The 24,526-nt window shown below is 42.0% G+C and overlaps 2 protein-coding genes across 3 annotated transcripts in view; one reads left to right on the forward strand and one right to left on the reverse strand.

Moving 5' to 3' along the window:
• The first annotated feature begins 3 nt into the window (after positions 1–3).
• CDC26 (cell division cycle 26) lies at positions 4–8,967 on the forward strand. Its single transcript, XM_044265101.1, has 4 exons — positions 4–151; positions 2,526–2,635; positions 3,350–3,443; positions 7,915–8,967. The coding sequence occupies exons 2-4, from the start codon at positions 2,583–2,585 to the stop codon at positions 8,089–8,091; spliced, it is 324 nt and encodes a 107-aa protein (XP_044121036.1). The 5' UTR covers positions 4–151; positions 2,526–2,582; the 3' UTR covers positions 8,092–8,967.
• A 2,536-nt stretch (positions 8,968–11,503) lies between these two features.
• Positions 11,504–24,526, reverse strand: part of SLC31A1 (solute carrier family 31 member 1) — a 40,191-nt gene continuing 27,168 nt past the window's right edge. For both annotated transcript variants that reach the window (XM_044265102.1, XM_044265103.1), the window contains exons 2-5: positions 19,052–19,215; positions 18,370–18,442; positions 16,144–16,312; positions 11,504–14,834 (exon numbers count right to left, since the gene is read on the reverse strand). In XM_044265102.1, coding sequence (XP_044121037.1) covers positions 14,633–14,834; positions 16,144–16,312; positions 18,370–18,442; positions 19,052–19,150 — 543 coding nt within the window. In that variant the 5' untranslated portion in view covers positions 19,151–19,215 and the 3' untranslated portion in view covers positions 11,504–14,632. The remainder of the gene's footprint in view (positions 14,835–16,143; positions 16,313–18,369; positions 18,443–19,051; positions 19,216–24,526) is intronic.

A 24,526-nucleotide genomic window follows, 5' to 3' on the forward strand; every position in this document is an offset into this window, starting at 1 on the left:
ACCGTAGAGTCACTGAGAAAAAGCACGCGGAGACGTGGTACTGCCGGGGAGAGGCTCAAAGCACTCTGGGAAGTGTAGTCCAGTTCGCTAAACAGAAGATTCGCGGTGGGTGCCGGGGTTCCGGGAAGAGGCTGAACCGGCTTGAAAAGAGGTAGGTTTGTTGAGTACCGCGGCTCGGGGTTGAACTCCGGAGCAAATGGAGGGCTTTTCAGCCCTGACGTCGCCCCCGGCTTTCCGAGAGGCTTCCGTCCTCTTGGAGCGGAGGGCCATGAGGCCATGGAAACCCTCGCTTTGGATCCGGGAGTGCTACTGCGGAGGGAGTGCTGTTCTCCGCGTCAGGAAGTTTTACCAGGGCCTTCCTCTGGGCTGAGTGAATTTTTGGTGGATTTGGGCAGTGGCGGCAGATTAAGCTCGAAGAGCCCTCTAGCGCCGAAATAAAATAAAGATCCGGGGAGGAGCCACGGCCTGCTGTTGTCTGTCTTCAGCCCGGTCTTTGTATCTGACTCAGAGGGAAAGGATGCCTGTGAGGGCGTCAGGTAAAGGGCACACCCCCAACTCTGCATGGCCCTGTGTTCCGCTGGGGACTAGAGCAGCGGAGATGAACAAGACCAGGGCTTTGCCCTCGTGTCGGGGGTGGAGACGCTTAAAATACTGGTGTTCCTCGAGGTGGGCAGAGCCCCCTCCCCAAACCTCTGCAAGGACAATTACGATAATAATAGCTATTATTTATTGGGCGTTTATTAAATGCCAGATTATGTTCCAGGAACTTACAGTGCCTTACCTCGTTTAGTCTACACGACAGAGTACAGAACAGGAGGAGACTAAAGTCTAGTGAAAGATGAAACTGACTGTCCAAGATCAGTGGCATGTGGGATTAGAATCTGTCCTCTGCCCTTTCGCCTCTGGAGCGAGCACGTTTGCCCTTTACTCTGTACTGCCTCCCAGTGGCGAGCTTTACACAGTTTGCAGAAAAGGGACGAAAATGTAAGAAAATGTACAGCAGAGCTTCTCTCTTTTACATATTCTTTTCTTCCTTACTCTCCCTTGGAATTTTGGCTTAGTCTACCATTTGTTTACGTTGGATTTAAGATCGTTTCTGATTTATTTATTTTAGTTCTGTGTTTTTTTTAAAGATTTTATTTAATTAATTTATTTATTTAAAGATTTTATTTATTTATTTGAGAGAGAGACAGTGAGAGAGAGCATGAGCAAGGAGAAGGTCAGAGGGAGAAGCAGACTCCCCATGGAGCTGGGAGCCCGATGCGGGACTCGATCCCGGGACTCCAGGATCATGACCTGAGCTGAAAGCAGTCGTCCAACCAACCAAGGCGCCCAAGATTTTATTTTTAAGTAATTCTACACCCAACCTTGGGCTCAAACTCACAGCCTGGAAATGAAGAGTCTCGTGCTCCACCGACTGAGCCAGCCAGGTGCCCTAAGATACTATCTGAAACTATATAAAACAATATGAAATGTAATGTGCCAGTGTTGAGAACATCACCTGTTCTGTTCCAAGCTTCATGGAAGGATACATTTCTTCCTTTGTATACTTTGTAGTCTCTAGCTACATCCTAGAAAGATCTAATAATAATTTATACCCATACATACTTTTAAAAAAATATTTTTATTTATTTAAATAAAAGAGGGTGTGCGCATGTGCCCTTGAGCCAGGGGAAGGGACTGGATCCCAGGACTTGGGGATCATGACCTGAGCCAAAGGCAGGTACCCAACCGACTGAGCCACCCAGGCACCCCCCCGCAGCCCCTCCCCCCCCTTTTTTCTAAGTAGGCTCCATGCCCAGTGTGGGGCTTGAACTCATGACCCTGAGATCAGGAGTCTGATGCACTATTGACTGAGCCAGCCTGGCACCCCTATAGCTGTATGTACTTTAAAGGAGCTTTCATTTACATCATTCTCATTTAATCCTCACCACCTAGACAGACCTGTGTGTAAGTTTTATAGGAGGCTGACATTTATTAACCGAACTGAAGAGCATCAACTTCATTTATAAAATAGAGGTAATTTTGCCAGCAGCACAGGGTCCCTGTGTTCAAAAAAAATGTAAAGAATAGGAATGGAAAAGTGTAGCACAGTGCTCAAGAAAAGTTCATTTCACTTTATTTGGGTGTCTCAGTTTATTCACCAGCACATGTACTCTGCTGGGTGTTATGGAGAATATAAAGATGATGCCATTAACAGGTATTAAACTCACTTGGTGAGTTTCATCATCTTGAAAAAAAATTGGTTCTTGTTAGCATAAGCATTATCTTTGGCTTTCAGCCTCAGGATTGTTCTTTTGAGCCTCTTGGTCTATTTGTTCTCTCTCTCTTACTTGCCTGTCTCTGCCTGCCCTACTCAAGTCAGCTAAGAGATCTCCTCCAGGAAGTCTTCCATGTCCCTGTCTACCCCACACACCACCCAGACTGGATTGGTTGCCTGTGTGATGCCATTGCATTGTCCTCCATCTGAGTCCTTTTTTAGAGTGTGTTGCAATTTTTTGTTTACGTATTTGTTTTCCCCACAGGTTGTGACTATGCCTTTTAACTCTGGAGCAGGAGCACCAGAAGTGTTTGTTTAATGAATGACCTTTCCATTTAGGACCTGTTTAGACCCTGAGGATAACTCTGTGAATTGGTGAGTTATAGGGAGTTTTCATGAGATTTAGTAAGCTGATTTTAAGTATTCAGGAGTGACCACAGATCTGTCACAGTTCTCATGCAGAGTTGATCTAATTTATTGGTGTATGTACTCTCCCAGTAATTATACTGAATTAAGATGTGTTATTTTAACTTTATTCTCTGAGCTAGAATAATTCTTTGGCTGTGATTGAAATATAAAATTGAAGTGATTGTTGCCTAGAATTCTCTTTTTTATAGGTAGCTTGCTCTTTTTTTTTTTTCTTGAAGATGGTTTTTTTTTTTTTGAATTGCAGAATTATGGATCACCATCATGTAATAATCACATCTAATGACTTAGAAGTCTATGTGTGAACCCAAATGAGTCTTTTGTATCACCATTCCTTTAGCATGCATGCTGACAAATTGATCTTGTATTTTTTTTTTTTAAATATTTATTTATTTATTTATTTGACAGAGAGAGAGATCACAAGTAGGCAGAGAGGCAGGCAGAGAGAGAGAGAGGAGAAAGCAGGCTCCCTGCCGAGCAGAGAGCCAGATGCAGGACTCGATCCCAGGACCCTGAGACCGTGACCCGAGCCGAAGGCAGTGGCTCAACCCACTGAGCCACCCAGGCGCCCCGATCTTGTATTTGTAGCCAAGCTTTATCACCGCCAGTTTTTCCTCCTCTGCTATTTCTAACAGCTCATAGTTCTCTGGGTCTGGCCTTTAGTGTTGATCTCAGTATGCTGCGGCGAAAACCAACCCGCCTGGAGCTGAAGCTTGATGACATTGAGGAGTTTGAGAGCATTCGAAAGGACCTGGAGGTAAGAGTACAACTTTCAAATCCTTAAGGATATTTAAAACAATAACTTTAACTTTTGAAATCCAGACCCTTTTACCAACACCTTATTGAAACCTCTATGATGTTGCTGGACAGGCATTTCAAACTTAATGTGTCAGTTTCCTGTGACTTACTGTAACAAATTACCACAAAGTTGGTGGTTTAAAACAACAGAAATTTTATTTCTTTACCATTCTGTAGGTTAGAAATCTGAAATCAGTATCACTGGTCCCAAATCAAGGTGTCAGCAGGACCACATGCCCTCCAGAGATTGTAGAGAACAATCTGTTCCTTGACTCTTTCAGCTTCTGGTGGCCACTGGCATTCCTGGAGTTGTGGCCACATCTTTCCAATCTCTGTATCCCAGATCACATTGTTTTCTCCTGTTGCGTCTGTGAAATCTCCCATTGTCTTCTTTTACAAGGATACATGGAATGGCATTTAGGGCCCACCCACATAATCCTGTGGCTAATGTCTCCATCTCAAGATCCTTATCCCATCTGCAAAGACCCTTTTCCATATAAGGCAATGTTCAGAGGTTCAGGAATTAGGTCCTGAGAGCTTTAGAAGTCACTACTCAGTCTCCTGCACTTAACATGTTAAAATAAAAGACCTCTTGATTTCTTCCTCAAGCTAGTTTCAGGTGTTCCCTGTGTCAGTATCTCTGCAGCTGCTCGAGCCAAAAACCTAGGAGTCATTCTTGAGTTCTTTTTTTTCCTTACTGTTTGGATTCACCCCATATATCTCCACGGTTACTACCTTAGTGCAAGTAACCGTCACCTCTCTCTCTGAAATTTCAGTTGCATTCTCGGTGGTCTTCCTTGCTTCCATTTTTATCTTGTTAATCCATTCTACCTCAGGTTTATAGAATGAACCTTACAAATTTTCAGATCATGTCATTCCCCTGCTTAAAACTCAGTGGTTTCCTGCACTTAGAATAAAATTTCAACTGCTTATTGTGGCCTACAAAATTTTGTATGTTCTGGCTCCTCAGGTTTCAACTCCTGCCATTCTTTGCCTTGGCCTCTGTACCCCAAGCATGTTGGCTTTCTTTCATTTCCTTGAACACACCAAGAGGTTCATCACTCATGGCCTTTGTACATTTTGCTTTCCTCTTCTCATCTTCACGTCTGTTTAAATGTCATTTCATCAGTCTGAGAGGCTGCTTCTGACCCTATTCAGATTAGGGGTGTCATTCCCATCCATGCTGTTCCTCCTTAGGGTTTCTCAAAGCACTTTATTTTTATTGTTTTTTTTTTTTTTTTAAGTAATATGTATGTCCAACGTGGGGTTTGAACTCACCATTCCAAGCTCAAGAGTCACATGCTCTACCAACTGAGTTAGTCAGGTGACCCAAAGCACTTTATCCTTTTATTTTTATAGCATTTATTATAATTTACAATGATTTGTTTATTGTAGCATTTATATTAGGAAACCTGATTGTAGAAATCACGTTTGTCGTCTTCACTGTTGAGTTCCCAGCCTTGGGGAAGGAGCTCATGCCTGCATCGTGGTAGAAGTTCAATATCAATATGTATTCTTCTTTAAACTATTTATTTATTTGAGAGTGATACAGAAAGAGTACAAGTTGGGGGTGGGGCAGAGGGAGAGGAAGGGAGATAATCAGACTCCCTGCCGAGTGCAGAGCCCAGTGTGGGGCTCGATCCCAGGACCCTAAGATCATGACCTGAGCTGAAGGCAGATGCTTAACTGACTGAACCACCCAGGTGTCCCATCAATATGTATTTGTTTTGGTTTTTTAAAAAAGATTTATTTGACAGACCATGAGAAAAGGAACACAAACAGGGAGAGTGGGAGAAGGAGAGGGAAAAGCAGTCTTCTCGCCGATCAGAGAGCCTGATGTGGGGCTCGAACCTGAGCTGAAGGCAGATGCTTAATGACTGAACCACCCAGGTGCCCTTCAATGTGTATTTTTAAGTGTAGCTTATCCCATATTATTTTTTTTTTTAAAGATTTTATTTATTTATTTGACAGACAGAGATCACAAGTAGGCAGAGAGGCAAGCAGAGAGAGAGAGAGAGGAGGAAGCAGGCTCCCCGCCGAGCAGAGAGCCCGATGCGGGACTCGATCCCGGGACCCGAGACCATGACCTGAGCCGAAGGCAGCGGCCTAACCTACTGAGCCACCCAGGCGCCCCTTATCCCACAGTATTAAATGATGTTCATTAATAAGACTTGAACTCTTCAATGGCTCTGAGAATAAAGTCTAGATACCTTAGGATGGTATATAAGGTCATTTGTGGCCTAGCCCTTGCTCGTTTAACTTTATCTTTACGTTATCTTCCACTGTCAGGTTATCTTCAACTTAAATCTTGGTGCGTCTGCACCCTTGGTTGCCTTCCCCTGAAGTGTCCTTTCACTACAATTTAACCTTTAGCTGTAATGAGTCTCATAAAGTGTTGGAATGCTGAACTTTGATTCTGCAGAATCAGCTCACTATTGAGTTAGTCTGGCTACTAAAGGCAATTATCTAGTGCATTTGACCTGTTTTTTTTTTTTTTTTTTTAAATTTTATTTATTCATTTGATACAGAGATCACAAGTAGGCAGAAAGGCAGGCAGAGAGAGAGAGGGAAGCAGACTCCCCGCTGAGCAGAGAGCCTGATGTGGGGCTTGATTCCAGGACCCTGGGATTATGACCCAAGCCAAAGGCAGAGACTTAACCCACTGAGCCACCCAGGTGCCCCTGACCTGTTTTAGAGCAACTTAGGGAGGGATAGATTTGCCTATGACTAAAATGAAATTACACCAATAGAAACTGGTATTTCATTTGTTACTGAAATTAGTTTAATTACATTTTGATGACTGGATTCTGAAACAGTCAGCAGTTGTTCATGGTGGGAAGCCTTTTAAGTGATTTCATACCATTTGGACGTTCTCAGTTTCTCATGGCTTAGAAAATGATAATATCCTTTGCCTTTTAACCTGTTTTCACTGAGCTATTTGTAATGTTACTTACTGGTAGTGTAGACTCACTAGAGAGTAACTCAGAAATGTCATTTTATACACACACACGCATATAAAGTAATAGTTGACTTGGTATGATACTATGACTGGCATTTAATGCTGAGTTCATTAGTAAGTTCTGAAGAATGGGGGCGATTCCAGTGGTTAGAGGAGTCAAGCCATTCTTCTGAGGAACGCTAGATAAAATATTTGTTCACTTTCTCAGAGAACATTATTATGTAATACCCTCTTTTTAGTCAGGTTGCAGTGGTTATGGGATAGGTTGTGAGTTCAAGCCCCAAGTTGGATGTAAGATTACTTAAAAACAAGATCTTAAAAAAAAAGCTCAAACTCAGATACTGAGTTGGTGAATTCTGCAGTCACTTGTGACTTAAGAGCCAAATCTTTTTTTTTTTTTAAAGATTTAATTAATTAATCTGTGAGAGAGTATGTGAGCAGGGGGAGGAGCAGAAGGAAGGAGAAAGAATCAGCCCAAATCTGAGCTCCTGGAGCCCCACGCAAGGCAGGATCTCATGACACCGAGATCATGACCTGAGCTGAAATCGAGAGTCAGACACTCAACTGACTGTGCCACCCAGGCGCCCCAAGAGCCAAACTTTTTACCTGAAAGCAAAACAAAAACCTCAAAATTCAGGTGTTTTGATAAGACAGCACAAAATCTTGTATTCCTATGTTATATTTAATTTCATGGTGTCAATGAAGCTCTTAATTTCCGGTGGTTATTGCTTTACCAGTCACTTAATCTTTCCATCTATTCTCTTGAGTAATACCTTTACTGAAACACCCTTTTCTGGGTGCCTGGCTGGTGCATTTGGTAGAGCATCCAACTCTTGATCTCAGGCTTGTAGGTTCAAGCCCCCTGTTGGGTGTAGAGATTACTTAAAAATAAAATATTAAAAACAAACAAACAAACAAAAAAAACAAAACCTTCTCTCCCCCGTCTGCCAACTTATTTTTTTTTTCTAGTTTTATTGAGAAATAACTGACATACACCACTATGTAAGTTTAAGGCGTAGCACACGATGGTGTAATTTACATATATTGTGAAATGATGACCACAGGAGCTTCAGCTAACATCCATCTTCTCCTCTACTATTTATTTTTCTAACTGCAATTCCCTTCTCTGAAGCTCCACCATGACACACCCAACTCCTTACCTCTTCTTTGTATCTTCTCACAGTTTGGACGTTCCTGTGTCATACCATGATCATCCTATGTTGTCATTGTCTATTTACTTATTTCCCTGTTAGACTGTGACATCCAGGAGTGTAGGGGTTTTATCTTTTCTCACTACGTCCCTGTATCCCCACTTGTCTGCTTATTATCCATTTAAACCTAGGATTTTACCTTCTTGTTCTGCAGGCCGTAACACTAGCCTTCAGCCTATGCCTAGTGCCTGGCAGCTGCCAAATAAAGGTTTGCTAATAAAGAGAATGTTGCCTTAATCCTAAGATTTTTATACCTCCAGACCCGTAAGAAACAAAAAGAAGAAGTGGACGTCGTAGGAATCAGTGATGGAGAAGGCGCCATTGGGCTCAGCAGTGACCCCAAGAGCAGGGAGCAAATGATTAATGATCGAATTGGTTATAAACCCCAACCCAAACCCAACAATCGTTCATCTCAATTTGGAAGTTTCGAATTTTAGAGGCGGATTATCTTGCATGCCAGAGCCCTGGAATGGAGTAGAATGATGGCAGAAGTACAAACAAGATTTAGAGAACTGAGTGCTTGCAGTCAAGTAGAATGTTTTACCTCCTGCAGAGAATACTTCTGCATGAGATTACTGATGCTTAACTTTTGCTCAAAGTGGAAATCAAAACTCTAGTTTGTCTCTGGAAAATCTGACTCTATAAAACTTGTCTCATTTTTGTTTTTTAAAATAAATATATTTTTGGAAAAGTGTGCGACACCCTTAATGAAGCATAATCCTAGCACTGTTAACCCTCAGACTTTAAAAGGTAACTGCTGTGAGAGGTAACATCACTCTTCCCACCTTCATTGAGAGACTTGAAGCACGGAACACTTGCATTTGATCCCTGTCACTGACTTTCTTCCAATTCATCTGTTCAGCAAGTATTTATTGAGTGCCTGTTATGTGCCAGATACTATTCTAGGCACTTAGTAACATCAGTGAACAAAATCAAAGATCCCTGCCTTTGTGGAGATTAGATTCTAGTGATTTTGTGTAAATGTGATCAAGCTGTGGGTTTCCAGAATCTGTTTACAGAATGGCTTCATAGCTAGTCTGAGTGTAATTTCGGGAGAGGGAACAGTGGAGGGAAACACAATAATAGGACTGCTCCTAAAAGGAATTACCGTCATTCCGGTTTTCCTTCTTTTTCCAACTTGCCTAAAAATTTTTCCAGGAGCCAATCGAGAGGATGATTTAGAATCAGGTCCAGGGCGCCGGGCTCGCTCAGTTGGAGGAGCATGAGACTCGTGATCTCGGGGTAGTGACTGCAAAGCCCACTTTGGGTGTAGAGATTACTAAAAAAAAGTAAATAAAGTTAAAAAAAAATCATGTTCTGTTGTTTTTACCATTTAATTCAACTACAGGGAACTGTCAGCTGGGATAAAAGGAATCTCTAGAACCATCAGTCCTAAAGAGACCCTTAGCAAGATTTTACCCCATCTTTCTAGGGATAGGTTAAGGCTGGGTATTCAGAATGTGGAGGAGGGGTGCCTGGATGGCTCAGTTGGTTAAGTGTCTGACTTCAGCTAGGTCATGATCTCAGAGTCCTGGGGAGTGTGCTTCTCCTCCCTCTGCCCCTCTCCGTGCTCATGTGCTCTCTTCCTCTCTCTTTGAAGATGGATACAATCCTTAAATAAAAAAATGTGAGAGAGGCAGGGAAAGGAGAATATATAGTTTCTCTTCTTCCTCCAACTATTCTTACAAAAGCTTTATTCTTCTAGTCTGATCAAGGACCTTCAATTTTGTTATTTTACAGTCTTTAAGACACATCAAGCCAGGCTCTAGATAGGAAAACTGAGTAATATCACCTTGAAGCCCACAAAGGCCAGTATGGAAGGGCAAAAACAAACAAACAAACAAACCAAAAAACAAAACCCGGGAGAAGCAAGCCTCTGCCTTAAGCTCTCCCTGGCTTCCCAGCACATAGGCACAGAAGCATGAGAACATTGTGCCTCCTAAATTTTGCTTCTCTCCTGACTGGCCTACACTCAGAGGGCTCTGTATGGAGGCACCATACTGAGTGCTATCTGCTGATTGTCTCAATCTTCAACTCCTATGAGGAGAGTACTAGATGCTCAGCTAATTAAGGGATAGAGCTGAGACTTGAACCCAAGCATACCGATCTCTGAACCCAAATTCCTAAACTTTATTGCTACACTGCTTTCCTAGTCTGCCCCCGGTGGGTCTAGAAAGTGGGGTTCACAGAGGTGGAGGGAGAGGATGCTGTTTCAGTTCTCAGGAAATTTTATCTATCTTACTATTTTAACTATAAAGAATGAGACATTTGCCAAATTAGATAAGGGCTTATTTGTTGCCCTTATCTACTACCTATGACAGCTATAAATCCTTTCAGACACAACTGAAATTACGTGCATGGGTTCTCTTATTCCTCAGGTCATAGGGTGCATGTCTAGAAGATCGTCAAATGCTTGTGAAGAGGTATTGAACTCACCCGGAAGAGCTTACCTTTAGTTTCCTGAAAGCTGGAGTAAAAATAATCAAAAAGTTACTATGGTTTGGTTGCCTGTTAAGTGCTAGGTGCTTTATATAGATATTGCTCCTAAGTTGAAAATGGTGCTATTACTGCATTTTTATAAATGAGAACACTAAGGTTTAGGGATTATTAAAATCACTTGCCCAAGGTTACACTTCTGATAAGCGGGGGAGTCAGGATTTGAACCCGGACATGCTTGACTCTGAAGTCCCTGCTCATCATTTCTACACTATGGAGGAGAATAGGAATGACACTGGATGGTAAGATGCCTTCTGGGGGCCAGCAGGAGGGGCAAATAACACCAGCATTCTGGCATTACTGAAGGGACAGACAGGGCCAATGCTCATCTCGAGGCTTGGCAGTGGAGATTCTTAGAGGCCCAATTCAGGGCCTCTTTCCTGACAGCATAACCACAGAAGTGATTGTATGATATGATGTGTTAGCTTTTAGAATTCTTGGTAAACTGAGAGATTTGCTGCTTCATGAAGACCCTTGACTCCTGTGCAAAAGGTCATGTAGATCTTGCAGTACTAACTTACCATTTAAAAAAAAATTCTCTCTCTCTTTTTTTGTTTTAGTTTTTATTTATTTGACAGAGAGAAAGAACAAGTTGCGGGGGGAACAGCAGAGGAAGAGGGAGAAGCAGGCTCTCTCCTGAGCAGGTAGCCAGATGCGGGGCTCAATCCAGAATCATGACCTGAGCCAAAGGGAGGTCCTTAGACTGAGCCACCCAGGGCCCCCTAGCACATCACTTTTATTTTTATTTATTCATTTATTTTTGGTGCAAAAAGGTGGTTTTATTAAAGCATGGGGACAGTACCTGTGGGCAGGAATTTTCTGCTTGTCATTTTAAAGATTTATTTATTTGAAAGAGAAAGAGAGTGAGCAGAGGGAGAGGGAGAGACAATCTTCAAGTAGACTCCCCACTGAACACAGAGCCCCACACCTGGGTTTGATCCATGACCCCTCAGATCATGACCTGAGCTGAAACCAAGTCAGACACTCAACCAACTGAACCACCCAGGTGCCTCAAGCTTGTCATTTTAAGTAGAGTAAGAGGAGAGTGAGATGAAAACATAAAGGGATCTTGCCACTTAAAAGACTGACATCTTAAAAATTGATGGTTGGGTGCCTGGTTGGCTCAATCATTAAGTGTCTGCCTTCATGGGATCCAGCCCTGCATCGGGCTTCCTGCTCAGCAGAAAGCCTGCTTCTCCCTCTTCCTCTGCTGCTCCCCCTGCTTGTGCTCTCTCTCTTGCTCACTGTATCTCTCCATCAAATAAATAAATAAGATCTTTAAAAAAAAAATGATGGTAATAGCCAATGAAGAGACCACTTATTCTGCTATCACTCTAGGTAGAAAGACATGCGTAGAATCACAAAATCAAAATATTTATTTTGTTCTGTTACATATGACACGGTTAAAATATTCCTACTACAGCAATACTGCTCTCCAGGAGCTTACAATCTAAAATGGTCAACATGAATTGTAGACTCAGTGATTAAGGCATTATATCAAATGCAGACTTTGTATCTTTAGATGTCTCTTCTGAAAGAAGCAGCTGGAGAGAGCAGGATCAAAATGAAATGACATGAACGTGTAACCCCTGCCCCCTCCCCTTCCAGCTCCTTATATAAGAAACCCCTTGTGGCTAGAACCCAAGCCCAGAGCCTCACAGTCTGAAATAGAATTCCAGACAGCCCTACCATAGAAGTAGTGAAGAAACCTTAATTTCTAATTCCCTGGTGGACACAGAGTATTCCCCATTTGTGGGCAATGAGGGACTGAGTGTTCCTCCAACATAGACTGGAGATAGCAGTTAAGATTCTGTGACTCTGCAGATGGAACCAGTAGGTAGCCCTTTACCAGCCTTCTAGCAATTCCAACAGGACAATTTCTCCCCGAAGGGTACGTCAGGTCTCTACTAAGTTTCACAACTTCCGGTTGGTATCTATCTACACTGCCTCAGGAGGGCTAGGGAGATTTCATAAACTAGACACATGGGATTAAACTGAAATAAAGGGAAAGGAAAGCAGAATAAGGGGCCAAAGAAATGGGGATACAGGTTTCTAAGACATGTGAACAGCGAAGGAGGAAAAGATTTTGGATCTTTTGGATCTTGGTTCTTTTGGATCCAAAAGAACAAAGAAGTCAGGCACTAAATTCTAAATCAACAGGGATACAGAAATGAAAGTCAATGAGATCATTATCACAATCCAAGAGCTCAAGAAAGAGGGAATTTAAGCTTTAAATTTTTTCTCCTTCATAACTTCTTCCTTTGGCAACGTAATCTAAGAACTGCTGGAATTCAGGTTTTTTGTGACACTGTCATAAACACTGAAAACCTATCCCAGACTGATGTTTCTCCATTGAGGTTCAAATTCACAGCATTTTGTCTGAACTGGCCTTGATTTTTCTTACCTTACTGATAAGGTCCTGTTTCTGAAAGGGTATTTTATAGCAGCTCAGGCCAAGATTTCTAGAGAGCAAGCACCAGGGTCACTATTCCATCGAGTCTTCTTTTATTTCGCACGGTTTTTTATTCCTTGGCTTCTGAGATAATAACTGGGACTTGTCACTAGTCCAATAACTTGGACTCTGTCACTACCCGTCATGCACCGTGCTCATGCGAAGTAGCAGCCCCACAAGGGGTTGGAATGAGAGAAAAGCACAAAACTCTAAATGTTGGTTCTCAGATTTTACCCCTGATCTGGTAAGCTTGTAACCTTCTCTTGGTTTAAAGCCACGGAAATACACATTCCTTGCTCTCCAATATTTAACTGGCACCCAGAGAGAACGTACAAACTCCAAAACCACAACAGAGGCCAACAGAACAGTTGTGTGTTGTGTCCTCTGCCCTGAGGCACGATTGGAGTCTAGCACCAAGGAGGGCAGGATTAACAGACTAACACGGGAAGAGTCACTTCACACAGGTTGTCTGGACTGGGGACCAGACTGTAGTGTAAACTCACAACAGAACATAATAAAAATCCAGTATGGTTCTTCAATGAGAAAAAGAAGTTTGGCCACATGTGATCTATTGAAACCCCCAAGAGTGACAAAGACAGTCACAGAGAGGACGAGGATCTGCTTGGTGTGGACATGGATGCTGGGCCCTGAGGAAAATCTGGCCATCAGCAGACCATACCCTAAACCTCTCCAAAGGGAGGGCTGGGCTTCTGCCCTTCTGACCCATGACTGGGTGATTTTATACTGCAGATCAAATGTCTTCCTCAATCTTCAAGCTACTTCCAAGAAACCACAGACCTTTAAAATTAAAGACTAGTGATTTCATACATACTGATAAAAGTTACTCTGGGCACAGGCCCTGGGCACACGTACACAAACCTGGAGCTGAATACGTTTGTGGAATGATTAAGTATTGACCAGCATGAGTGCTGGTATTTAGTACACGAGTGAAGCTTAGACATACCAAATCGTCAACTCAAATTCCTGTGCCCAGTACCAAGCAGCTCACCTCACCTGGTGACACTTCTTTAGTTTAAAGCAGAGATTCTCAAAGTGTGGTCCCCCGGCCATCAGCAGGAACATCACCTGGGAACTTGTTAGAAATGCCAATTTTGGGGCTCCGGGTTGAGGCCCAGAAACTAGTGTTTTAACAAGCTTTCCATGTGATTCTGATGCAGGCTGAGGTTTAAAAACCACTGGTTTAGAGGCCAACATGTGAAGACAGTAACAAAAGAAAACAATTCCCACTCTTTTGCTTCATTCAGCTGCGATAATCCAAGGTACCAAAAGTAAAATATCAATGGTTTTATTTTAAAATATCTATTTCTATTTTTCTCAAATTGATTGTCATCATTTCTTTTTTTGATTGACAGGTTCATTCTGATCAAAATGTTAAGTAGGAACACAAGCCGATGAGTCAGCCACCCAAGAATGTACACACACTTTTGTAAGCTCCAGGCCCATATTTAGTCTCAAACCACCCTTCTGCAAACTACCAAGATTTCAGTACCACACATCACACCGAAAGGCACAATGTACTTCATACTCCTTGCATACAAAGACTGGGACTCACTTTTCAATGTTAAGTTTGGGTTCCGGGTTTAGTGGGACAAGAATTTCCCTCAGTTGCCTAGCTGAAGTGAATCTCTCTCCATGAGAAAAAACCCACCAAATTCACATTCTGTCTATTCTCCAAATAAAACAGGAGATTCAAAAGGAAGCAGGTGATCAAGTCACTGAACAGAAAGCTACCTGGACAAGAACATATAATTTGGATCTAGGATGATGGGGGATGGAGGACATCTCCTGAGGGAATCTTAGCTCATTAGAAAAAAAACCAGGGAGGTTATCACTTTAGCTCAGAGACTGTAGGCTAAACCTCTGTTGAGAAGGGGTGTGTGTGTGTGTGTGTGTGTGTGTGTGTGTAAGGAGATAAGGAGCAAGAAGGGAAGACTGGAGTAGGAATCATGTCTTTCAGTCTTGAACTGCTTCCCACTGCAATCGATAAGGCCGCACCATGGAGTTTAACGTTAATGGCAATGCTCTGTGATGTCCACGACCACTGCCTTCTTCCAGCTGAAGAGGAAGTACCCAGTGCCGGCCCCGGCTGCTACCGCAATGCAGAGGTAGCCATTGTAGGTCATGAAGATGAGCATGAGGAAGTAGCTGATGACCACTTGGATGATATGCAGCACTGTTTGCAGGAGGTGAGGAAAGCTCAGCATCTGTTGCCTGGAGAGTAAACAGGGACATAACCATCAGGGACCCTTAGGAGTGCTCGGGCAGCTCTGCAGATCGGGAGAAAGGGGGAGCAGCTGTGGTTAGGAGCTCAGCTTGAACCAGACTCCTTCACAGCCATCCCGACAACTCATGGCTACTTGTGTCTTACGTACGTTGTTTATGGTCTCTGGAAATGAAACATGATGGGGCTGCCTGGATACTAAGTATTGGCCAGATATGGTTCATTATCAGCAGGAGGAACCCCCTTTGGGAGGAGAGGAGAGGAAGGAGGACTAATCTCCTAATTTACCTCTTCCTTGGCTTCTAAAAGGAAAGCCCTAAACCCTCTCCTACTTATTTGAACATGTTCAGGACTTCCACCTTGGCAACATTCATATTCTAAAGAATGGAAAGAGAATTGAGGGCTGGTGGGTACAAAACAAAGTACTTAACCAGGCTTCAGGAAGCTTGGCTAGCCCCTCGCTGCTCGCTAGTTCTGTCACCTCCAGTAAGTCACACGTTTGGGCCTCAAGAAGCTCATGAGTTATAATGGGAATAAATAACACTGTGGTTACTTGAAAGCAGCACACTGGTCCATAGGAATCCTTGAACTACAATTCAGTTTAAGGCCTATACTGCTATTAAAACTCAAGAATCCCAAAAAGCGGGTGACTGGGTGATGGACATTGGGCAGGGTATGTGCTGTGGTGAGTGCTGTGAATTGTGTAAGACTGATGAGTCACAGACCTGTCCCCCTAAAGCAAATAATACATTATATGTTAATTAAAAAAAAATCCCAAAAGGCATCTGCCAATCTAATTTTCCAAATGATTCCTGTAGTTTGGAAAACTAGCAGTCATCCAAATGCTTTTGTTGACAGAATACAGACATCTGTACATCTTATACTGTAAACAAAATGAAAATAGAGCTGGGGGGTGCAATTTTTTATAGAAAAGAATCAAATGGATTCTGCCATTCTTCTATACCCTGACCTGAATTTCTTTTAATGTGTGTATTATTATTATTATTATTATTTTATTTTCAATTTGGGCAAATATTTTAAAAATATAAACTCCTTACATTCTTCCACAGTGACCAAGCTTACAATTCAGAACAAATGTTCGAGCTCAGGAGGGTTCCTATCATTCCTCCTTTGGCCTGCTTAGGATTCACAACCCAAGCCTCCAGAGACGGTTTTCACCAAGATCATGCAGAATCAATACTAACTCAACAAGAGGGCTATTACCAATAAACAGCTGCTTTGGTGCTTAACTCGTCCAGCCCTCCAGAACTTCCGTCTGGATCTGTTCAGTCTTCTTACCCAACAGTTTTGTGTGTCTCCATGAGGATGGTTCCATTTGGTCCTGGAACGGGCATGGAATTATAGCGGATGCTGACTTGTGACTTGCGCAGCAGGCTCTCTCGGGCGATCTTGAGTCCTTCATAGAACATGGCTAGTAAAAACACTGCCACGAAAGCTCCAGCCATTTCTAAGTGGGGAAAGAAAAGATGGTGGTACGGTCATATATGCGAAGTCACTAGTCGGTTTGCTGTCCAAGCTAGAGAGACAACACAGAAGAGGGCTACTCTCAATTTCCGAATACGTTATATTGCTACATTTCTACTTGCACAGACAGACAAGAGAGACAGACAGAAGAGTGAAGATGGTGTTAGAGAGAAAACCATTGTCTCTACTGGAGAACATATTCATTTTTTGATTATAACACAAAAAAATCATCTGAACGATAATGACCTTCAGGTCTGGCTACCTGGTGTCATAAATTGGCATGTTATGACACAATGTAGAATATGCAAAAGGGGAATAAAACATCACGTTAAAGTGTTGACTATTTCCTTGCACAAAGGGGGAAAAAAAGGGAGAGAAAAATCAGGAAACACTTAATTATAGAGAACACACGGATGGTTGGGGGTTGGGGGTGTGTGGGTGAAATAGGTGATGGGATTAAGGAGGTCACTTGTGATGAGCACTGGGTAACATATGGAATTGTTAAATCACTACACTGTATACAACACTGTCTGTTAGCTAACTAGAATTAAAATAAAATTAAAAAAACACAAAGTACTATTTTTTTAAAAAAAGATTTTATTTATTTATTTGACAGACAGAGATCACAGATAGGCAGCGAGGCAGGCAGAGAAAGACAGAGGGGGAAGCAGACTCCCTGCGAGCAGAGAGCCTGATGTGGGGCTCGATCCCAGGACCCTGCGATCATGACCTGAGCTGAAGGCAAAGGCTTAACCCACTGAGCCATCCAGCTGCCCCTAAAGTACTATTTCTTGAACAGACATTTCAGTTCTTTTTTTTTTTTTAAAGATTTATTTATTTTTATTTGAGAGAGAGAAAGAGCACGAGCAGGAGTGGGGAATTGCCGGGGGAAGCCGACTCCATGCTGAGCGCGAAGCCCAACAGTGCTCAACCCTAGGACTCTGAGATCATGATCTGAGCCAAAATCAAGAGTTGGACACTTAACTGACTGCACCACTCAGGTGCCCTCAGACATTTCAGTTCTAAGTCTTTCATACTGTGAAGTGTTGGTAATCCTACAAATATACGCAAACTGCTGATTTAACACACTACATGAACTATATGCCCCCCCTCTTTCCCCAAATTGATTTTGTGGCTCCAAAGATAGACCTGATCCTTAAAACAGTCCAACTGACAATGGAGCTTGTGCAATTTGAACGTAAGGCATGCTCACTCATCATTACAGACACACAAAAATGGGTATCAGTTATCCCAAAAGTAGGTCTGACAGTAAGATGAGCCATGCCAAGAATCAGGAAAGAGATAGACCAGTATGGTTTGCTAGAAAGAGCACTGGAGAGGGCAGATCTAGAAAGTCTAGGTCCCTGTCCAACCTCTGACACAGCAACACTGTGATTTAGTACTAATCATTTCAGTATTTGAGTCTTAATTTCTCTGTAAAATGGAAGGATTGTACTTGATCAACAGTTTTCCACCCAGGGTTATTTTGTGGTCTGTTTGCCCAAAATGCTTCTTATATCATTTTAACTTGACTATAGTCTTATGTCCAGGATCAATAACTTACCAAATAAGGAAGCACTCAAAAAAAGGATGAAAGGAAATGGATTGTGAAAGACTCTTATCTGGTATCTAAATTATTTTCCAGAAACTCTAAAACACATGCATCTTATTTATTTATTTATTATTTTAAGTAGGTTCCATCCCCAGCATGGAGCTCAAGGCAGGACTTGAACTTACAACCCTGAGATCAAGACCTGAGTTGAGATCAAGGGTTAGATGCTTAACTGACTGAGCCACCCACGCCCCCTATAACATATACATGTTATTTAAGAGAGGTTTACTGTAGAACTGTAAGAGAGGTTTACTGTAGCATTGTGTATCCTTACCTTCTGGGTAGGTAAGAGGAAGATGATTATGTATTATAACCATAACTATTCAGTACTTACGGGAGGAAGAGGTGCCAGGTTTCCTGATTCTTTGTCACTGTCTCTTATGTGAGTGTCCCCTCTGAATACCACCTGATGAGGGCGGCTTACTCACCTCCAGCTGTATTGATGACCAAACCAGAAAACAATAGCTCCACATTCTTGAAGCCGAAGTAGAAGGTCATATGCTGCCGGTAAACCATAACAAGTCAGTCAGAGAGGACTGAAGATTCTACATGAGAATTTCACATCAAGAAGCTGAGAGCATTTCAAAGGGTCAGATCGGGATAATAAGAGACATTCATTGAAGTAGGAGGCTTTCTCCTTTATCTCAGCATTCCTACAGCAGACATCCTCCACAAGTACTCTCCCTTGCTTCCTTCCCAAACCCAACCTTTTCTCTCTCTTTAATTTTCATTCCAGTATAGTCAACACGAGTGTTATATAAGTTTCAGGTGCACAATCTCGTGATTCGACCATTCTATACATTCCAGTGCTCATCGTGGTAAGTGTACTATCTTTTCTATACAAAGCATGTAAACCAGAACTTAATTCAGAAAAGGGTCAATTCTGAAAGGAAGGAATACAGCAGAGGCCTAGAAATCCTGGTTCTGGTGTGACTCTGAAATTAACCTGCTGCATGATCTTGGGCAAATCACTTGTCTTGTTTGAGTCTATCTGTGGTTTTCCTCACGGGTAAACTTGACCTTTAAAGATAATAACCTGCCAGTCCTGAAACTCGATTATTTCTATTACCCAAGTGGGTGTAAAAGGGCAGCCTCTCCTGTGGCACTTACCATCATCATGTCGCCCATTCCCCCACCGTGGGAGTGGGAGTGGGAGGCTGAAGTGGTTGGGTGATGATGGTGAGAAGGCACTGTTGTGTTGTGAGCCATGTGGCTTATCTCTTTATGGTGGGAATGGTCCAGGTTTCCAGGAAAAGTGGAGTCAGCAGAAGATTCTTTTAAGAAAAAGAATTATGTATAATAAGTTCACAGTATACAACCTTGATGCTTCTTGAAAAAGACAAGTAAGTAAGCTCTATGCCCAACATGGGGCTTGAACTCATGACCCCGAGATCAAGAGTCACATGTTCTACCAACTGAGCCAGGCAGGTGCCTCTAAAATTTTGATTCCTGATAATTATTTATTTATGTGGGATTTCATCTAGCAGGGATTACCTTCGGAGACAGTGGCACAAGAGATTTGCACCTAGGGTTTCAGAGACATAAACCTTATTCTGCAAAGTCTTTCCTTTAACAGATGTGGCCAATGTTCAAATATAAATCTAAGATAAGGAGAAGAAAAGTAGTTTCTTTGGGTTGCAGGAAACAGTTTTTTTTTTTTTAAGATTTTTTATTCATCTATTTGATGGACAGAGATCACAAGTAGGCAAAGAGGCACACACAGAGAGAGAGGAAGGGAAGCAGGCTCCCCGCTGAGCAGAGAGCCTGACATGGGGCTCGATTCCAGGACCCTGGGATCATGACCTGAGCCAAAGGCAGAGGCTTTAACCCACTGACCCACCCAGGTGCCCCAGGAAACAGATAATTTGTAATAGAGGATAAACTGATGCCATTAATGAAATTTAACTGCTCTAAGGCTTTCTAATCTAAATGTCAGGAGCTAAAAAGCAAGTGCTTCAAATAATTCACCTAATTGGATGGCCTGTGTTCAATCAAGATATTAAGAATACATTTTCACATACAGGACAATCAACCTTTGGCTAATTTAAACTTGAAGGAAAGGTCTATTACTGCCCTGGGCAAGCAGTGTGCTCAGAAGATACAATTTCAACCCCAGCTCAGCATTAGAGCTAAGAGCACTGAAAACAAGGTATAAATTGAATGTTCTCTATTAAATTAAGTCCAGATAACTGCATATTCAGCCTTATGTCTTTACTACCACATCCCTGCTTTATTGCAAAGTCCATCTGGGACAAAAACGAAGTAGCAAAAATGTCTGTAGCTGGTGTGGGGGTGGGGAGTGGAAAGTTGAGGAGGGTGGAAAGGCAGGTGTTGGTGAATTCTCTTTATGTGTCCCTTGACTCTAGTTTGTGGAGGAAAGAGGGATTTAGAAATTCCCAGTAGCGGGGAATGCCTGGGTGGCTCAGTTGGTTAAGCTTCTGACTCTTGATCTCAGCTCAGGTTTTGATCTCAGGGTTGGAAGTTCAAGCCCTGAGTTGGGCTCCATGCTGGGTGTAGAGTCTATTTAAAAAAACTCTTAAAAAAAAAAAAAAAAGGTGATGAAGAAGAAGAAGAAGAGAAAAAAGAAATTCCAGAGGCACTTGGGTGGCTCAGTGGGTTAAAGCCTCTGCCTTCAGCTCAGGTCATGATCCCAGGGTTCTGGGATCATTGAGCCCCGCATCGGGCTCTCTGCTCAGCGGGGAGCCTGCTTCCTCCTCTCTCTCTGCCTGCCTCTCTGCCCACTTGTGATCTGTCTGTCAAATAAATAAATAAATAAATAAATAAAAGAAATTCCAAGTAGGTATTCATGTTCATAAGCTGAGTGTGCCTCTCATTCCATCAATAAATATTTTAAGCTCCTACTATGTGCCAAACTCTTGAGTTAAAAGCTAATAATTCTGTGAGTAAGATAAACAAGGTGACTCATGGAAAGAAAAACAAGAAAGTAAACAGAGCAATCTCATGGCGTGATTAGTGTGATGAAGGAAACAAACAAGGTAATATGGCAACATCACTAAGAGGTACAGAAGAGGCATACCTTAGACAGGAAATCTATATAGATCCAGGGAGTCATATATAACTTAAAAGCATAATTATTCAGCCATCTAGCTCCCCCTCTTCAATCTCCCATCTCATGATTCTATGAAAGCAAGCTCAAGAAACAGGCTTGCATTTCTAGTAAAGGACAAGGCAAAGCATCAGTAAGGGAGAATCAAAGTTCAACTGTGAATGTAAATAACTTTCATGGCAGACACTATATTACTTCGTAATTACAGAGCTTGACAATCTGGTATTATTAATACCATGGACATAAAGGACATACATAATAGCCTCTTTGTCCATAAAGTTTTTATAGCAAAGAATAAAAAACACCACACAAAAATAATCAACACGACAGCACCCATAAAATTTCAATGATGGGAAAAATGGTAAGGGGGCAGCAGTTTTCAGTGAAAGAATCGGGGTAGAATGGAGAGATCCCTGGTATCTGAGTGATGACAGATTACAGTTTTTGAGCTAGGCAAGTGCAGCAAAGTAAGAATAAAAAGACTTTTGCCAGTCAGGAAGACAGAATACATCCTCATGAAGACACTCAAGTAGAAGTCACAATTTGTTCTCTTCCAATAAGATTTGGAAAGTTATTATAGCAAAAGAAAACCATAAAGGATAACTTCATTTCACATTATCAACCTGAATCCTGGCCATCAATTCAGTGATTATTTGCAGTGTCTTCTGGTGTAAAAGGCTGAGGGAGATACAGAGATGAACCAGACCTACAGTCTTTCTCCAAGGAGCCTCAAGGCTAAAACCTAAAAAGGGGACTGAACAATTATCATTTTTCATTTTGGGCATAAGAAGACATGTATAGGTCAGTTTTTATTTATTTATTTATTTATTTGAAAGAGACAGAGATAGAGAGAGTGAGCATGAGCTGGAGGAGCAGAAGAGGGAGAAGCAGACTCCCCCGCTGAGCAGGGAGCCCAACATGGGGCCTGACCCCAGGACTCTGAGATCATGACCTAAGCCGAAGGCCGATGCTTAACCAACTGAGCCACCTAGGAGCGCCTAAAGGTCAGTTTAAAAAGCAAATCTTAGCACCACAAACTACTTAAGATCTGTACCCTAGAGTATCCCTGATTTATTTTCACATATTCTTCCCATCAACAGTTTTTAAGACCCACAGTTTCCTAATTGTTCAGGTACTTCATTACCAGTCAGAGACACCTGCTAAATGAAGACATGTAATCAAATCTCTTCACACAAATCGCTGGCCCAATAATTCATTTGTATAAATCCTTAGAACACGTTTCAAAGTATGCACCTGTTCTGAAGTGTCATCTTTGTAGGATAAATTTCACATTGAAAAATACTAGGAAATAGAGGAGGAATAGAATCTACTTCCTTTCATTGTGAGTGGACAATGGATTTCTTGTAATGGAATCCTAGGCAAGGCTTGCTCAATAGTATACAAATAGGAAGGTACAAATCTGGCAGATTAATGTGCAAACATATACCATAGGCACAAACTCAAACTAATTCTGGTAAGCCCTTCGGCTTACTAAAAGCCTGCTCCAGGGAAGATGCCGAACTCCAGTGATATATATAGATCTATAGATATCTATAAGTATGACTTATTATTAAAGCATAAAAATAAAAGCAATTATATTCTTTTCTCTTCCTACTTGACTTTCCATTGATGTGCCCTATGTATTTGGATAAAGGATCCTCTATAGTAATCAAACACTCCTAACCCATTCTCTCTCTCTAAAAGAGAAATTCTACTTACAGGAGGTAATGTGGCAGTTGGTTAGTGTTAGTCTGGTTTCTTCAACAGCTTTAATCTAAGAAGATCCAAGAAAAGCTTCTTCCAGAATAAAAATGGGTATTGAAGTGAGATTAAATAAAAAACAGCAACACAGCAATACCATTTGCTGTTTTGATTTGTAATCTGAAAAAAGTGGTTTGATCACCAGCTGTGCTCTTTTGTCTTTGCTTTATTCAAGCTTCTCTAGACTCCACAGCCAACTTGAACCACTTGCTGCTGTCCAAGAACTGTTTCCTCTAACGTAGCTCCACGTCACTGTCTCTCAGAATTGGGGTCAAGGTCTATAAAGTGGCTGTTCTGTGCCTTTTTATGGAATCAAGTTTCCTGATTTGTAAACCAACTGCAATTAATGGAACTTGTGGATGGGTTAGTAATGATGAGTGACAGGTGGAACCTCAGCAAAATTTTTCTATTTACCGATTCACTCGATTTCTGGTTTTAGAAAAAACTATGTGAATATGTTCATTCCAGGCTAACCTTCCTGTTGTTGTTAAAACCTCCACCGTTCACTTCTCTTCTTCTCCTTAGCCTTCCACTTCATTGGATTTACCAATTATTTATAAAGAAGCATATTAACAACAACAAAAATCTGAATACATCACTGAAGGATAAAACGGAAAAGCAAAAAAAAAAAATCTCAGGATTCCTGACTTTCAATCTACAATAAAATCCTCCCCCAATATTTAGTTATCAAGCTGTGTTTTGAGCTAGGTGGAAAAATTAGGAACACAGTATTTTCATTTACGTTTTTAAAAAGATTTTATTTATTTATTTGTCAGAGAGACAGAGAGAGTACAGGCGGGCAGAATGGCAGGCAGAGGGAGAAGCAGACTCCCTACTGAGCAGGGAGCCAATGTGGGACTCCATCCCAAGATGCTGGGATTATGACCTGAGCCGAAGGCAGATGCTTAACCAACTGAGCCACCCAGGCGTCCCTTTCATTTACATTTTTGCCAGTTCAGGCAAACTCCTTTTCTCTAACAGAATTTAAGAGAGATCCATACAGGCGAAGCATCTTTGTATTGAAGAATGGAGTGAGAAGCTCAATGACATCTACGTCTATACAGGACTTTTGATTGCTCAGGTTGTACAACTCCCTCCCTGGAGTCGAGTCGCCCTCCCTGAGGGCAAGTCCCTCACCGTCTCTGGAGCTAGCAGATCCCGGAGGTTGCTGGGAGCATGAAGGAGATAAAAGGCTTAGGAAGCATCTAGCACAATGCCCGACAAATGGCAGTGTTACCACTGTGTGTACTATGAGGGGATAAAAGATCTTACTTAAGGAAACTCCAATGAATAAACCTTGTGGGAGAAGATATAATCAAAATATTAGCTGTTTGCTTCTCTCTCACAAAGTCTTCTAGCCAAGACAACTGTTCAAGGCCCTTCCCAATTATCCTGTCTCCTGAGACCACAAAGTGGCTATCAATACTCACATGGATAGTTCAGAACAGCTCTAGGTCATAAGAGCTCCTTCTTCTGGCGTAGGAAATTCCCCGGAAATATGTTAAGGGTGTTTCTGTGAAACTCAGTTCACATAGAATAGCTAAGAAGTTGAGTTCTCAGGAAGGCTTATGCTCTTCAGTTTCTAGGGAATATTCATCTCATCTTCAGTTGAGTATACTTAAGTTGGCTACAGGCCAACTTGTTTCTCTTGCCCTGAAGACTATTAGATCTGGAAAACGAGATGGCACAGTCCACACTGCACACCATAAGCTTTGCATTTCATTTTGTCTCCCCTTTACCCCCACTTCATAAGTATT

Source organism: Neovison vison, chromosome 9 (genome assembly GCF_020171115.1).
Source record: "Neovison vison isolate M4711 chromosome 9, ASM_NN_V1, whole genome shotgun sequence".
In the NCBI taxonomy this organism is placed as follows: domain Eukaryota; kingdom Metazoa; phylum Chordata; class Mammalia; order Carnivora; family Mustelidae; genus Neogale; species Neogale vison.

What these genes read in the sequence shown, in the direction of transcription:
- CDC26 (XM_044265101.1), top strand. Translation starts at nt 2,583, where the DNA reads ATGACCTTTCCATTTAGGACCTGTTTAGACCCTGAGGATAACTCTGTG. An exon ending in GAGGATAACTCTGTGAATTG is followed by an intron (nt 2,636 to 3,349) that starts GTGAGTTATAGG and finishes TCTGGCCTTTAG; the next exon opens with TGTTGATCTCAGTATGCTGC. An exon ending in GCATTCGAAAGGACCTGGAG is followed by an intron (nt 3,444 to 7,914) that starts GTAAGAGTACAA and finishes TTATACCTCCAG; the next exon opens with ACCCGTAAGAAACAAAAAGA.